Here is a 16,311-nt window from a genome sequence, read left to right as displayed (position 1 = left end):
TGACAACTTGTGATCTGTCTACAAATTTAGCAAAATGTTTAGGCACTACAAAGCTGTCATCAGTAATTTCTGTAAGTTTTTCATCTTTCAGAAGCTGTATTTCATTTTTTAGTTTTTCATTTTGCAGACTTGAATTTTCAGAATCACTTTGAAGTAGTCTTATTATTTCTTTATGAGAGTTAGATTCTTCTGTAAATTTACTTTCCATATATGCAATTTTCTTCTTCAATGCTGCATTCTCTCTTATTAGTTCAGGGTCAGGTAACGGGTATGGTTGAATGGTTTCCATTAGATGTAAGTTCTGTCTTTTTAAGCTGTCGACTTGAGTTTGAAGCAATTTTAATCTCTTATTGAGTGTATGTAGTTCTTCACTTTCAATTACATCATTTTTATTGTTAGTCCCTCCTGAGGGAGTTTTTTCTATCAGTACATTTACATTGGCAACTGATGTGTTTTCTTTCAAATAGATAATTTCTTTGTTTTTATCACTCAGTAACCCTTTTAAAGTATAATTTTCTTCTGATAAATTGTTTAGTTTCAGTTGTAGATTTTGAACTGTTTCCTCTGCCTCCAATTCTAATACTTGAAGTGATGATTCAACTTTTTCCTTTTCAAATTTCAATTGAAGCATGTCCTCGTTGGCTTTATTTAAAAAATTACTTAACTGATGTAATTTATCCTCCAAATCAATTGAGAATTCATTAGAGAAAACCTCTTCAAGCCCCGAGTGTAATGTTAACACTGACTTATCATTAGCTTGATTTTGACATAAGCTAGTCTCAGGTGTACTGGATATAACATCTAATATGTCTGCAGAGATAGCACTTTCATTGTGAGTGATGTTATTTGGAGTTTCCAAAGTGTTGCATTTAGTGGGTGATTTTATAACTGATTTGAAATCAAAGTCATCAATATTTAATTTGAGCTTATTTTCATCTATGTATTTTTTGAGTTGACATTTAGATCTGAATATTTTTCCCTTAGGAGAATAGTAGTAAATGTCAACTTTTCCTTTAGTTGTTCCTTTTTTTCGGGTAGTCTGTTTCCTTACCCACCCATCTATTGTATTTTTATCCATTTCTTTTGTCAAAAATTAACACTATTGACCAGGAAAACTGGATTGATCAAAAATTCAAACAAACTAAAAGGCAATAACTATTTGCAGTAAAAATAATATATGGTTCTGGTTTAGCTAAAAATTGCTGATAATTAATTTTTATGATAATTTATTAAGTAAAATATTTTGACCTGTCAATGAAATAAAATAAGTACTGATATTATTGCAAATATCAATGTTTGTAAACACTGAGCTGGAGCTATCAGTCTACTGGCTCAAAGGTCAACTACTTGCACCTTGCTTCACTGGACTCTTATCTCTTGACCCATCTTATCTTAAATATTTTAACGAACCTGATTTTCCTTGAAATTTTATTTAATAAATCGTAAAATAACTGCAACTGGTTACTTGAACAAAAAAACCGGATTCTTACATGAGCACAGAAAAACAAACTGAACATTTACATGTAAAACACTAGGTTAAAAACACAGGATTAACATGGAATTATGGCAAAAACTGAGGAGCACAAGTTTAGCAGTTCCAACAGCAACAGGGACTTCCCCCTCCCTCAATTAACAAATCCCTGCGATAATTCTCCCTCGATTAACAATGTTTTTTTAACAAAATGTCAATTTTAGATAGTAACAATACCAGAGTTCCCTTACAAATAACCTGTAAAATATGCTGATAGTGTAGATAGTAGGCTACAAATAGGCTAACAAAATTCCAAAATGCTTTCTTTACACCAACAAGACATTAGCCTAGATCCTTATTTTAGTTTAGATTTTCAGCATCTCAATAAAACATTTTGTTTCAGAAAAAACCATCAACTGAAGACCAGTTAAAAAAAATAGAAGATGTAAGTAAGATATTCTAGCCTACTAACTTCTCAAGTCTACCTTTTCAGTGATTGTTCACAAGCTTAATGTTTAAAAGTTTAATTTTTAAGATTTATAAAAGAAATAATCAAATATAAAATTAATTATAGGCCATAGGCTATTAATAATGCACTATATTTTGGAATTAAAACTATGGTGCATTAGAACAAAAATAATTTATATTTATTTTATAAATAATTTATTATTAGCACCATCTGTTAGGGCTATAGCCTAATGTTGCAAAAAATTCATTTTTGCTGTCAGCGGGTCTTCTGCAGTGGTTATCCTCACGTTTATAAAGTTTAAAATAAAAAAAAGAATCTCCTCGATTAGACCTACTTTCTTGAAACAAAAGAAAAACAGGGTAACTACTCAACCTTGAAACCTTAAAGCTGTTGATTCGGTCAACTTTGATAAACCTGCAATGAGGTGACAAAATCGCTGGTAGACTTAAAAGTGGAAATTTCGATCCAAAATATCACAAAACTTTCGATACTGGTAGTATGAAAGAATCATTAATTGTTCTTATTTTGTGACTAAGAATTTTACACTTCCAAAGAATCTCGTAACTTTCAAGGCAGAAACTTGATTATTTACTATGTTTGCGCTGACACCAGTGATAATCTCCCATGAGATTGTGGGACATCGTTGTCATCATAGGCGAATCGATCGTGCATTTGTTAACTGCGCAAACTTTTAAGTAAATCACACTCATAACACTTAAAAATTATCCTGTAAATAATTTAATTAACCTTCTTAGTTAATTGTTATACTTATTAGTTTTTATCTGTTTTACAATATGGTAATCTGGCCTGGGGTGGTGGATACAAAATACAAAAGTACCTTTACAAACTTAATTGATATCCCTCAGCAACTGTTTTCAACGAGTTCAAAGTCCTTAATATTCCCCAACTATATACCAGATCATTACATGTATATTTAAAAAAATACACAATATCCGACCAAGCCACATTCAAATATTTAATAATCTTATGGACAAATGGGTACCAGTAGTGAAAACTGATTGTGGTTAGATTGATCACTATCTTGTGCCTTTATATTCGTAGTGTGGTAAGACGTAGAGAGAGAGAGTGAGTGGGGGGCTAAAATTTAACGGCCAATTTGAGGCTAGCAGCCTCTGTTTGGTCCATAGTGAGTCAACAATGCATGGGTGATTGTGTTATTGTGTCTGTGCCAAGATTTGGGTGGGGGAGGGGGTATGAAAGATGTACGAATGGTTCTTCCCCAAGTCCCGATGACAGTTATGTATAATTAACAGTAAGTTATTACTAAACTCCTTTCTTAACTTTTTAGTTATTCTCACAATGTTTATCTCATCTGCTGATGCTCCCCAGTGAGATATTTCCAATTTTTCTCCCTGCGTAAATTTATTAATAATTTGATTATTATAACTGTGGTTACTTAGGTTCCATGATCCATGATGGTAATGACTGATGTTAACTTGTCCTTTGTGTGGGGACTATTAATATTTTGAAAACTAGGCCTACTTTCTGTATTATTTTCTTTGGAATAACGTGTTTTAGCTTCCATTTGATTTTGATTCATCGTGTTTGAACTTGTTCTGTAATCGTAATTGATTACAGTATTTAATCGGGCTGACAGCTGTCAAATGCACGCGGCAACATTGCTACTGCAGCTTGCATAATGTCCGCCACCAAGCGCTCTTAAGTGCCCTTAAGATTCAGTCTGTACCTGGTCTTAGCCACAAAACCATATGTATCAATGTCTAAAAATATGGAAATATGTCCCTATCAAAAACTACGAATAAATCTTGAATTTCATTTCCAAGTTTGAGTGGGTATTCTAGTAACAATCTTTATATAAAAATTTTATGTAGCTGATAGTATTTTAGTTTAATTAAAATTCAATAAACAAAACATTTTATGACCTTTAAAATACAGCAGTATAATCACAGTCCAGGTATGGTTTTTACCTGCTGGAAATTGTAATGGTTTAGTGGACTAATAATGTTACTCTCTAATCTTAAAATCTCTCTAGGGATTGAGAAAAATAGAAGATTATAAAAGGAGTACCGAAAGAAAACATAAGAAGCTTGTCGCAAGTATAATAATCTACAGTGCAGCATTGTATATACTAGCATGTGTTGTTGTATTTGTTTGGTATCTACCGGAGTCGTGGATGATCCGTCTAGGACTACTTATTCCTCTCGTCCTAGTACCAGTCATGTAAGTAATTTGTTTATTTTTGCAAGGTTTAATAAAGTCATATTATTTCTTGTAAGTTATTTAAAACTGAGCCCTGGAACTGCCTGTTTGATTCGCTAAAATTCCAGTTAGCACATTGTCCACAGTTTGCATAGTTAATTTGAAATGAAAAAATGAATAAAAATCCATGTTTTAGCCCCAGAGCTATATCGTAACTTTAAAAATAGGCTTTACCTTCGTCAATCCTGCTCAAATGGTGTAACTGCGTTGGTTACGGCCGTTTTGGCATTACTATGCCATCGTCAGACTAGTAGCGTCGTTTAAGTTAAGACACATAACACACACGAACAATACAAATAAAATTTACAAAAACGATCAGGCCAATCGTACTAACTGTAATGGTTGACATGTTCCCTATCTGAGCAAGACTCCGACTGGAGGATTCCTATGTCATGCCCGGTGTGGTGGTGTTATCAGAACTTTGTACTTCTGGCTTTAGGTTCTTTTTCTGATTTAAAATGCTATTGAATATTGCTCAAAACGGAATCATGTCAACCACTCGTTGGTTTGGCCTAGGTAAAGCCTAATTTTAGTAAAAAAAATGAATAAAAAATATTATTTTTAAGAAAGTCATTCTGTATTGTATATCCTTTGTTTCACAAAGAAACACAGACTATTATTATGTTATTTGTATGGTAATAAAACCCAACCACAGTGTAAGACCTCTTTCTTTATAGGTTGTACCAAAAAATGTCATGCTTTTTTTTATGCCACATGTTTTTATGGGTCATATAAAATACACATCACCGAAAAATGAGTGATCGGCAGTTCTAGAGTTAACTTATAATTTAACCCCTTAACCGTGGCCTAAGATGGCGCGCCGCTGTTTTGCAACAATCAGTGGCGTGGGGTTTAATTACGCTCGCCAATGGCCCAGGGCGGGGTTTTTCGTGGTTTTTTTACATTCTGAGGAAACCTAGTATAAAATGCATTTTAAAGCAATTAACTATGATAAATATTATAATAAACATTGTAATAGTCTTCATGTTAGCGTAGATGATACTTTAATTTAATTTTTTTTTTTTATAATTAGTAATAATAAACCAATAAATAAATAACAAGATATTGCATTGACCATATTTACTTACGGGTTTTATTTTGTTGTCTGGTCAACTGAGTGGATGTTTCAAGAAGTAAATATTGAAATATATGTATATATATATATTTACTGGTAAAATGAATTTTCTCCTCCTTTTGTAAATGCAACTTGTCTATATAACAATTTTTAGACTATAGAATATGGATGGACTGATGTACTCGTTCCTCACGCACAGGCTTTGCCTATGTGGGGATCTTCCATTATTTTTTAGAATTATTGTAATTTCTGTAACCATTTAATTTTTCATGGAATAAATTATATTTGGTTTGATTTGAAATGTTATTGTTACTGTTTTTTAACTATGTACAAAGGTGACTTTTCCATGTACCATGGAAAGAAATTAGCAGAAGACTTGTATCAACGGAATAAATCAGCTGAGAACGTCAAAACCGTCTAAACTCGGGCGTCGCGGATAACACCACAAAGCTGTTGCACGTGATATTCTGTGCGTCGCAATAACATGTACAGAATACTACCACGGAATAACGCGTGTGTCGCGGTTAAGAGGTTAAGTGCGTCTCAGTTACTATTTTATTAGGCCTACTCAATTTCAGATTATTTTGATATTTTTGTGATTTGATTTCATAGTTAGTGATAATATATTTTTCTTACAAGGGACATGGGGGGTCTTGTCACACCATTAGGATGCAGGACTTCTGTCCTTGAATCCTAGGTTCAAGTTCTGCCAATAATCACCAATTGCCTTAGATATTATGTTGTAATGGGGTGGTTTGGAGCCAGAGCGAAGCGTTGCCAACGACTTAGCAAAAATGTAAACAAATAGAATATAAAAAAAAAACAGCCTACATGATTTTAAAGTATAAAAACAAAAAAAAATCTGTTTAACACTTTGAGTGCAGGTTACATCAATTGATGTATTGTGTCACAAGCGCTCCTGTCAGGCTACATCAATTGATTTAGTTGCGCCACTCTCATTACATTAGTTCAGTATGAGCTTAGCCATTTCAGGGTATGTTTAATCGTTGCCAGGCTGTAGCTTAGAATGCAAGCTTTATTTTGGTGTAGGTTGGTACACATAACTTTTGTAAAATCCCGTCTGGCAATGCTTTTGTCCCGGTTTTGGGGATTTTCTCTATTCGAGCCATATTACAAGGACACTGGCTATTGATCCAGGCAGTGCTGCTACCTTTGAGTGTTTCAGTGAACTATGTCCACTCTCGGGGTAACACAGCACAATCACCACTGCTCTTTTGTGATTCGTCAGACTGAAATATTCAAATCAAATCAATTTATCCATCACAAAAATCCCGTCAAAATCATCCTCTCCAGCAATTTTATGTACCAATAAGCATTTTATATTACGCTTATTTGTGTCAATAAATTATTTGATTTTATTAGCCATAGTCCACAGCTACTTATAGAAAAAGGTGTATTAGACGAAGAGAACTCTTGTATTAGAGATCCCTTCTCACAAAAAGCTTAAAATAATCAATTTTAACTGTTAACAAGCACCTACCTGACAAATTGACTTACCTTAACAACCTTCCGAATTGCCCAATAAATTCCAAGCATTTAAGTTGAGTCTATTATGGAAACTATTCTCTATTACAAAGACTTGTATTGACATCATGTTTCAACTCAACATTTTCAAACTAAAAATGAATACCCAAGAGCTGATTTTATTATATAGATTTGTTTCTATGGATGTTGTAATATTTATTACTAGCCTAAAAAAAGATTTTTATGATTTTTTAAAAACTAAACCAACTGCAGGGTGCTGTATGTCTTTGCATTCTGTGTGATAGTAAAGTACCAATTTATTTGCAACATTTTGAAACAATAATTGTTCTATTTTTCAGAGTTTATTTTTTGAAACGCTTAATATCAAAGTATTTTGACTCGCGTATGGTCAAAGCTAATGAAGAGTATGGTGATCTACAAAGAAAGAAAAAAGACATCATCGATAGTGTTATGGAGACAGAAACATTCAATAAGGCCAAAGAAATTCTGTCTAAGTATGCGCCAGAGAAGTTGGATAAAAAGGTATACCTGGTATTCTAATGGAGGTTAATTATTTTAATTTGACTAATTCAATATGCATGAGCCAATTATTCTATATTTCTACATTTTCTACTACTATTTGGGTTTGTAGCTATTACAAAACATGCTACTCATTGATAATTGTGGTAGCATAGTCATTTATAATATATGTATTGCCGTGAAGGTGCATAATTGCGGCTCATTTAAACACACTGTCTTGGAAAATGCTTTACTCTGTATGATGTAACCTGTTTCCTGGCCCAAGGAGCTGCGACCTAGCTCTCGGGGATACGTGCAGCTTGTTTTGTCGTCTGACTGCCTTCCCTGTTCACGCTTCTGTCATGATGTCCACTTGGTTGAAGCTGCATGCCTGTGATACTTCCTTGGTTTGCACTTCTTTTGGGTTATAATGTTATATAGCTTTGTTTGGTTTACATGTTATTGCTTGTTAACAATATGGATAAAGAGAGCAACACACCTTTGAATAATAGTGGAAGTTTGTTATTAGCAGTAGGTAGGACTACTGAATCTGTTAGTAAACAAAAGAAGAAGAAAGGAAAAGTTTGACGAGAAAAGAATGAAGAAACTCGATTCCATCTTGACGAATGAATTGTAAAACACGAAACAGAGTACTTATTAGCGAGAAGGTCGCACCCACCGATGTGTGAAGGAACAGGCTTGCGACTTGTACAGGACGGTGGCTGAGACCTAGTGAGAAGGCCCGAGCCATTCCCCGGTAGACGGAGGGTCAAGAGACAGGTTCCAGCATACTAACTATAGCACTTTACAGATGAAGAGTAAGGCATATAAAAAACAAATGATTGTTTAAAACCATTAACAGTTTTTATTTTAATTTTAACACCGAACAGTTGTTCCATAATTTAAAAACTAATTAAGTTGGTGTATCTACCAGTTTAAAATGATTGGTTTTAATCATTGGTAGATGCCTATTTAACCTTAATTGTGTAATAACCTTTCATAACGATTTTGTCTGCTTCTAACCTCAAAAGCTTCCACCTGCATGCTTACTCAACTACCGTTGTAGAACTTACAATTTTTAATGGTACAGACTGTATGAATCCTGAATTTTGTTTATTTCAGAGTTTTTAACACTAGTTTGTTTGATTTTGCCTGATTTGCCAAGTGAATTTGATAACTTTGGATCAAATCAAAACCATATTCAATTTGCCTAAATATCCCCATTGAACTTGCCTAACTCTCTCTAAAAATCTTGGAAGTAATGGAAAATTACATTTTTTTATAAATTTTTTGTAGGGGTTTAAGAAGCAAGAAATAAACAGAAATCCAAATAAATTTAAAATGTATTAGCTCAAAGAAATCAGTGTTTCTAAAAGTAATCACAATAGTGATAAATGAGTTCATAATATTTCAAAACAGAAGGATGCCTCTGAGAGTAAAATTGAATACCTGTGATTTAATCCCCCCCCCCTCGAACAAAGTAGGCTAAGTGAAATGTGGTTCCAAGAATGTTATTATAGTGTGCCAATATACTTTTCCAGATCAAACCTCCTGTACCCCTCCTTTGCGCTTCCTGTCATTCAAGAAACTCCAGCCCTGACATCCTCAGCATTCTTTTAGGAAAATACGACTAGAAAAGAAACAGATAATGCACTTTGGGCGAACCACTTATCATTTTAATTACTTCAAATTGTAATAATTGTAAATGTTTTCTGCCTGTCACAGTAGAAGAGTGGACTGTAGGTCCAAACTGTGGCAGGATAAATAAATGAATTGTTAATCATTTAGGAATTTTTTTCTGTAATTTATGGTTAATAGATTAGACTTAAAATGGTTTACAATACCTGCATATAGTCATCCTTGTTATTGTTATGGTAACTAGTTTCGGTTCTTCTGAACCATCATCAGGTCTCAAGTCGTCAGGTAATCACTTCATTCGAATGTTGTTAACAAAAAGAGTTCAATAAATAAAAACATCCAGACTTTACTTCAGCCAGGTCACGTTCAAATTTGTCAATGTCCCTTCGTGTGTTTTATGGTTTTTTGTAAACCTGTGTTCGTTCTATGTTATTGTGTGTCGTTTATGTTTTTATTTATTGAACTCTGTTAACGACCTTCGAATTGAGTGATTACCTGACACCTTGAGGGCTAATGATAGTTCAGAAGAACTGAAACTAGTTGCCAAAACAGCAACAAAGGATTACTATATGCAGGTATTATAAATCATTTTAAGTCCAGAGGCTAAACAGCTCTTTGAAAAATAATAGATTAGCTCACGATCAAAGAAATAGAATCTAACTTACTCCCTTGTTCAGATACGAAGGACTGACTTTGTAGACATAAATGGGTGAATCAAAGGAAATTATTCTGAGTTGTTAACTATCATGGTTAATGGTCTACTACAATACAAAATACCTCTAGTTTAGTGCTTATTATAACTAATCATTGAATTTTGAAATTTAAATTTTATGTTGTAAATAATTTAAAATAAGAAAGAGCTAAAAAATCCAACTCTTCATCCCCAAAACTGATAGTTTTCATCGTGATGAACCAATTTCACTTACAACTATTTATGCGAGCGTAAATCATCAAAATCAGCTGAAAGCTGTCTCTGACTTTTGTAGCTTGAGAGATAAGTTGAGAAATCTCTACAAAATGTTTATAAATAAATTGGGTCAAAATCCGTTATGTGCCCACAACTCTACAACTCTATTTTTTCCAATTACACTTCTATATATTATTGAAACCTTCTATAGGTTTCAAATAATAATAATAATGCAATAATAATAATGAAAAATACAATATTTAGAAAAGGTTTTTGATCACAAGCTATATACATTTGGAGAAAACGCACAAAATAGTAGAATAACTACTGCAAATTTTTTAAGCTGTTCGAGAAGTTTGGTTGGCTAGGTTAGGTTACATGACACTGTTCTAACCTAACCTAACAATGCCGTCGTAAATACATCGAGATGATTCCATTCTACTTAATAAAGTACTCCGTCATTGAAAAACTACGTTTTGTACACTTTTAATGTTCATATTAACAAGTTTTGGAGTTGTGGGCCTGTAACAGATTTTGACCAGAAATTGTTAAGCTAGGCCATTGAGTGCACCAGTGTTGCTAGTGCAGTATACTGTTAGGTGTGATCAGTTGCCAACTGGTCTGAGGTATTGTCTTTCTGGTCTGAAGACAGCATCGTAAATGGAGGGCTTGAAACCTGTCTCGGTCAGATCTAATGAGCAATTAGCGAAGAGATCACTGAACTGGGGCGTGATAGGAGAGACCCATGTAAAATAAATGGTGAATGTAGACAAAATAAATGGATATTAGGTCAGTTGCTCCTATGATGAGTAAATTAAAGTTATAACTTTTTACAATCACTATATTTAGTATATTTTGTAAATAGAATGCTGGGTTCATAAAAACCTGTCTACTTTTAGGGAGACCCAAACTAATCGTAATTACAATACCAGAAATAAAAATACTACCAAACCTTTAGCTCGTTTTCACCACAATACATTGGTCCAAAAATGTTAAATAACTGACCGAGAAGTTTAATTACTCTAAAAATCCTTCTAAGTTTCAACTTTGCCTAAAAAATGGCTCAAGACAAATTTTATTTCATTGGCAGATTATTTGGAGACTATTCATTAGTTATGAATACCCGCTCTATCTAGCTCACTTTCTGTCCTGTCTTATATTTCTTGAAGATTCAGTTGTTTTTGTGTAAAAACAGCTGTATTAGTTTTAAGTTTCAGATTTAACGTGATATATTGACATGCAATACAATAAATAAATAATCAGGCATTTTGACTACAGCGTTTTTGTTAAGCAAAAACTTGTTTGATAAGAAATCAGTTCATTTGTATAAGATGGTGACAACATTGTAACAATAGGCATATAATAGTTAAGAGTTAAATCAAGGAGTTCTCCCTATAGCCCAGGCAAATTAGATCAAATATAGGGTATGCTCCCCAAAAAATCGTCTAAAGCTGGAAAGTGTTTTAATACCGTTTGGGGGTCCCAAATAAGACTCCTGTGAGTTTGCGACGGATTATGACGTCTGCTTAAGTTTTGGGAGTCGAAAAACTATGAAAATTTTGCACTTTCTTCAGTTTTTAGCTTATAACTCCTAAATAACGAATCCTAAGGAAAATGTTGTTCAAAGGTGTCTTTTAGTGCATTAAATTCTGCGTCGATTGATGTTAAATACGTCAAAATCGGCCGAGCCGTTTAGTCGCAGTAGCTTTTCAAATTTGGGATATTTTCATCAACATGGCCAAAAAGTTGATTATTTGACCAGTTTTCGGCTTAAAACTCCTAAACGACGCATGCTATACAAAAATGCACCCGTAGTTAGTTTGGAAAACACAAAATTCTGCGTATAATGTTTTTTTTATTAATCAATAACGGCAATTGATTGTTACCTACCTTGTATGGACGCCATTTCATTGAAAAAAAGTATTAAAGTTAAAGTTGGGAAATTTTAATAAAATTGGTAACAACATAGATCCTGTCCTTAAATGGATTATGAATTATTAGATTGTGGTTTAAAAATAGGTCCGTACCCACTAGCGCAGTTTGATGAAGAAAGCGTGATGTAGAGGAGTCGAAAATCTAACTATTCATGTAGCCTAAAACTACTCATGCTGTTTACTCCAATCAATGTGGATCTCACTGTGTTCTGACGGGTTACAACGCTTGGCGAAGTTGCAGAGGCAGGTTGGTCCTATACATGGTTGGGAGCAGAAAATATCCAAATCAAGTGAGGGTTGCTCTCTTTTAGAGGACACTTTCAACTAATTTTGAATTTGATTCTAACAAAAGGGGCTGCTCATCCACCAATCCTTTAGAGCTCATTTAAAATTGTACTTAATTCAGAGAGATGGGTATGGAAAATTAACGTCAATGGGTTAACTCCCATCACTACGGCTAATCCACCGGTTCGACAAGAACTTCTCAACTCCGTCTACCTATCTCGACCATCGTGTACATGTTAAAAAGGTTTACATTTTCTCGCTCCATATAAAATGCAGGGATATAATGCACTACTGTCTGAAAGACTTGCAAGGGGCACGATTATCTTAATTCGATATCTGACGAAAAAGATGGTACCGAATGTCACCATTTGTGGCAAGACCATTAAGAGCAAATAATGATCTTAAGATTCCAATGATGAGAAGTAAAAAAGTTATATGGTAAAATCTACGAAAAATCCCAATCTTTTTTTTAAATAGGCTAAATACATAGTAAAACCATGTACATCCATCCCATTATCAACTTTCGTTTATTTAACAAAAAAATCAAATGTTTGCTATATTTAATAAAATCTTTCTCGTTGTAATATCTTATTATATATTAGAATCGCTTAACATCATTCAGGAGTGTCCAGAGATAGGATCGTATAAATGGGAGCTTAGGACGAATTCTAGAATTTTTGTAACCCCCTCAAAAATATTAGATTTAAAATTGCATAGGGGGTCTTGCTACCCTTCCCTTCACACATTCTTGGATAAACCTCTGGATGATGACCATGAAATAAACCACTATCTAGTCATTCATAATCATAATTCTACGCCGAATTTTGTGTTTTCCAATCTAACTAAAGGCACATTTTTGTATAGCGTGCGTCGTTTAGGAGTTGTAAGTCGAACCTATAAGTAGTTGGAACCTACCAAGTCATGGAATGAAAATGAAATCTTATACGTAATAGATTACTTGTAGATAAGATAAGTAGCTTTAATGAAAATATCCCAACTTTGAAAAGCTACAGCGGCTAAACGGCTCGGCCGATTTTGACGTATTTAACATCAATCGACGCAGAATTTAATGCACTAAAAGACACCTGTGAACAACATTTTCCTTAGGATTCGTTATTTAGGAGTTATAAGCGAAAAACTGAAAAAAGTGCAAAATTTTCATAGTTTTTCGACTCCCAAAACTTAAGCAGACGTCATAATCCGTCGCAAACTCACAGGAGTCTTATTTGGGACCCCCAAACGGTATTAAAACACTTTCCAGCTTTAGACGATTTTTTGGGGAGCATATGTCTAATTTGCCTGGGCTACTAGGATTGAATTGATTTTTAGCATATTGCTCAAGATAACTTTTTTTAGATTAATAAGTAGTTATTCATTTACCACACCATAAATCTCTAAACGAATGTAAGATTATTCAAACCTATTGAATTAATCTTTTCATATATACAAAAACTTCCATTGACCTATCATCTTTGTTTTTATGCATAAGTGTTTGCTTTTATTCAATATATTTATACTTTAAGTTTCATTTGTAGGTTATTCTGTATTTTATTTTCAGACTCATTTTACCCTAGGAAAATATTACACAGTTATCAGTAATTGTTTGATTAAAAACTTCATTTGTATTAGTCATCAGCTGTATATCTTTATCAATTGTTATCAGTTCTGACCTAGCCTGATTCTGATTCATTAAGCAACTTATCAACTTGCTGTCTATTTGTTTTATGAAGTTACTATAGCAAGATTATTCTCTCCTTTTGTACACAGTTAAAAAGTTTTGTCTTGACTGGTTTACATAACCCAAACAGTTTTCATTTTCTGATTCTACACCAATAATCTCTAATATTCTGCTGTTAGGTACTTTAATACATTTTGTGGAAAACTGCCTTAAACTTATGTAGAAAATAACAGTTGGTTTAAAAATTGCTAATGAGGTTACCGGTACCTGTTATTTATCAACAACATTTCTTATGTATGCATGTGTATGAGTAAAATACCTTCGGCGCAACAAACCTGTATTTGAAGCGAATTTCCATCATCATTAGATTTTCACTTGAATGTTGCCTTAAACATGTCAGTTTTATGTTACAGGGAAAGTATAAGGCGAGTTTTTAAATGAAGTGTTATAGTAAAGAATGAAATAAACAAATTTGATCAAAATACAGGGTGTGTTCAAGTTACCACAGACCAGTTATGTTCCTCTGAGAGGGGGGAGTTTCAAGACTGGTCTCAGAAAACAAATGTATTGAACATTCACATATAGTGGACTAAAAATCTAAAAATTGTTTCCTTCTGAGTTGACACATTGCTGCCAGCGGGCCTTTCACTGTCAGAAGGCTTCCTTGAACTCCTCTACTCGAATGATCAGAATCTTCATCGAAGCTTATTCAACCGCTGTGACAGTGCCGAACCAAATCAAATCATGTTTATTAGCACATAAACGTACAGAGGTTATAGATAAATGCACAGGTGCTTCGTCATTCTTCTTATAGCCTAATATTATATAATGTCCTTTCTTAAAATGTATTTAGTAATAATAAATAAAATTGTTGTTTAACATTTGAGGAACTCTTTGTATAGACTAGCCAAAAGGTTTAGTAGAAAAGATAATGTCAAGCTTAAAACTAAATAACAGGATTTATAGAATTTAATTATAAATAAAACATAAAAAATGTACAAAACATTAAACTTTAGTCAATAACAAGGTCTTCATTAAAATTCCCAACAAAAAACGATATACGGTGTATGAACCGCTACCCTTTCAATTCCTTCTTCATACAGGAAAACAAAAAGAAGTAGAAGTCGTGGAGGCGAGGTCCGGGCTGTAGGATGGCTGCGGAAGTGTTGTCACGTTGTTTTGAGCCAAAATCTGGGTGACGGCGAATCACGGGACCATTGTCGTGGCGCAGAATCCATTCAACTTTCTTCTTTGGGCGGACTCGATATATTAAACCACGGATCATGTCAACGTAATATTGTCCATTGACAGTCCATCCAGCAGGAACTATTTCCTTATGGATCACTCTTTTTGCATCAAAGAAGATGATTAGCATGCTTTTAAACACGCAATTTGCTCATACAGTATTTTATTAGTTTTGCCCATTTCGATGTGGGCCACTCAGAGCTTTGCCGTTGCGACTCCAGGTTGTACCCAAAGACCCAGGTCTCATCTCTGGTGACCACTTTGTTCAAAAAGGCAGGTTCGGCTTGCAACTGTTCAAGCATTTCCTTAGCAGCTGCCACATTTCACTGCTTCTGATCGTCTGTGAGCGCTTACGGTACAAGTTTGTCACAGACCTTCCTCATCATAAAATCTTCAGAAACCATTTGAAACACTGTTCCGTAGTTTGAATAATTCAATCCGCGATGAGTGTTATGCTGTAGTGTCGGTCACTGTTACCCCCCAAAGCAGCACGTTTTAAAACTTACTGCAAAGGACTTGTAAAAATCCAAAAAGTTTCTGCGGGCTTAGTTAGCGGGTCCAAGTTGTGTGTAAATGAACCGCGTATGTGATAGTCTTAATGAATATTTTAAACTAATAAGTTTTCAAAGGATCATATAGGTTTGAATACGCCTACTGTTACTACATTGAATCATCGCTTTGGTCATTCGGTTATTCTATGCGTTCTTCCGCACGATCGATGCACTGAATATTGACGTCACAGCTTTCATTTATGTAATGTATGATGTTTTGTAGCGCTACTGTTTGCAGAACGGAGAATTTTTCAGTAGAAAAATAAGTTAGTTGTCAAATTTCTACTAAGTACTTTCTGTTAAAACAATTTTACTAACTTCTTATGTAGCATTTTCTGCAGAAACCTTCACAGGTTAAGTGCAAGAAAGGGTCAAGTGGCCTTAACTTTGCCTATACAAATAATTAATTTTTCAATGAAAAAAATTTAAACCAAGCAGTTGGGCAGGCTGGGCTTTCTGCAGCCCTTGTTGTCTCTCTGCGACAATGTTGCACTGGCGCCTGTAGTCCTGCTTTGGGGTCAAAAATTTTGCTATTTAGCCACATTTTCTTCGTTCCCCTGACGTTGCAGGCCTTCCAGCACAATCATCATATTTGCCGCCATCATTAAATCGCTTGGCCCACATGAAACCCATGGCACGTGACATTGCTTCTTGTTTTAATGTAGGCCTGTTTAAGCAGCTTAAGCGCTTCCATGCTCTTCTTGCCCAGTATGACACAGAGTTTTATAGAATAACACTGCTGCTTAAAGGATTTTATTTTTACTCTCGAGGTGTTGCACTCCAGAGTCTCGTCGGCAACTGGCGAGGATTTGG

General features: G+C 34.3%; 1 protein-coding gene across 2 annotated transcripts in view; it reads left to right on the top strand.

Annotated features, from left to right (window-relative positions):
- Positions 1 to 16,311, top strand: part of LOC128997892 (endoplasmic reticulum junction formation protein lunapark-B) — a 45,606-nt gene that overhangs the window by 11,644 nt on the left and 17,651 nt on the right. For both annotated transcript variants that reach the window (XM_054423680.1, XM_054423679.1), the window contains exons 2-4: positions 1,875 to 1,916; positions 3,955 to 4,142; positions 7,101 to 7,284. In XM_054423680.1, coding sequence (XP_054279655.1) covers positions 1,875 to 1,916; positions 3,955 to 4,142; positions 7,101 to 7,284 — 414 coding nt within the window. The remainder of the gene's footprint in view (positions 1 to 1,874; positions 1,917 to 3,954; positions 4,143 to 7,100; positions 7,285 to 16,311) is intronic.

The sequence above is a fragment of the Macrosteles quadrilineatus genome, unplaced genomic scaffold (genome assembly GCF_028750875.1).
Source record: "Macrosteles quadrilineatus isolate MER2022 unplaced genomic scaffold, UCM_ALF_1.0 Scaffold_7__1_contigs__length_78375512, whole genome shotgun sequence".
Classification (NCBI taxonomy): Eukaryota; Metazoa; Arthropoda; class Insecta; order Hemiptera; family Cicadellidae; genus Macrosteles; species Macrosteles quadrilineatus.
This window is presented reverse-complemented; position numbering and strand designations above follow the sequence as displayed.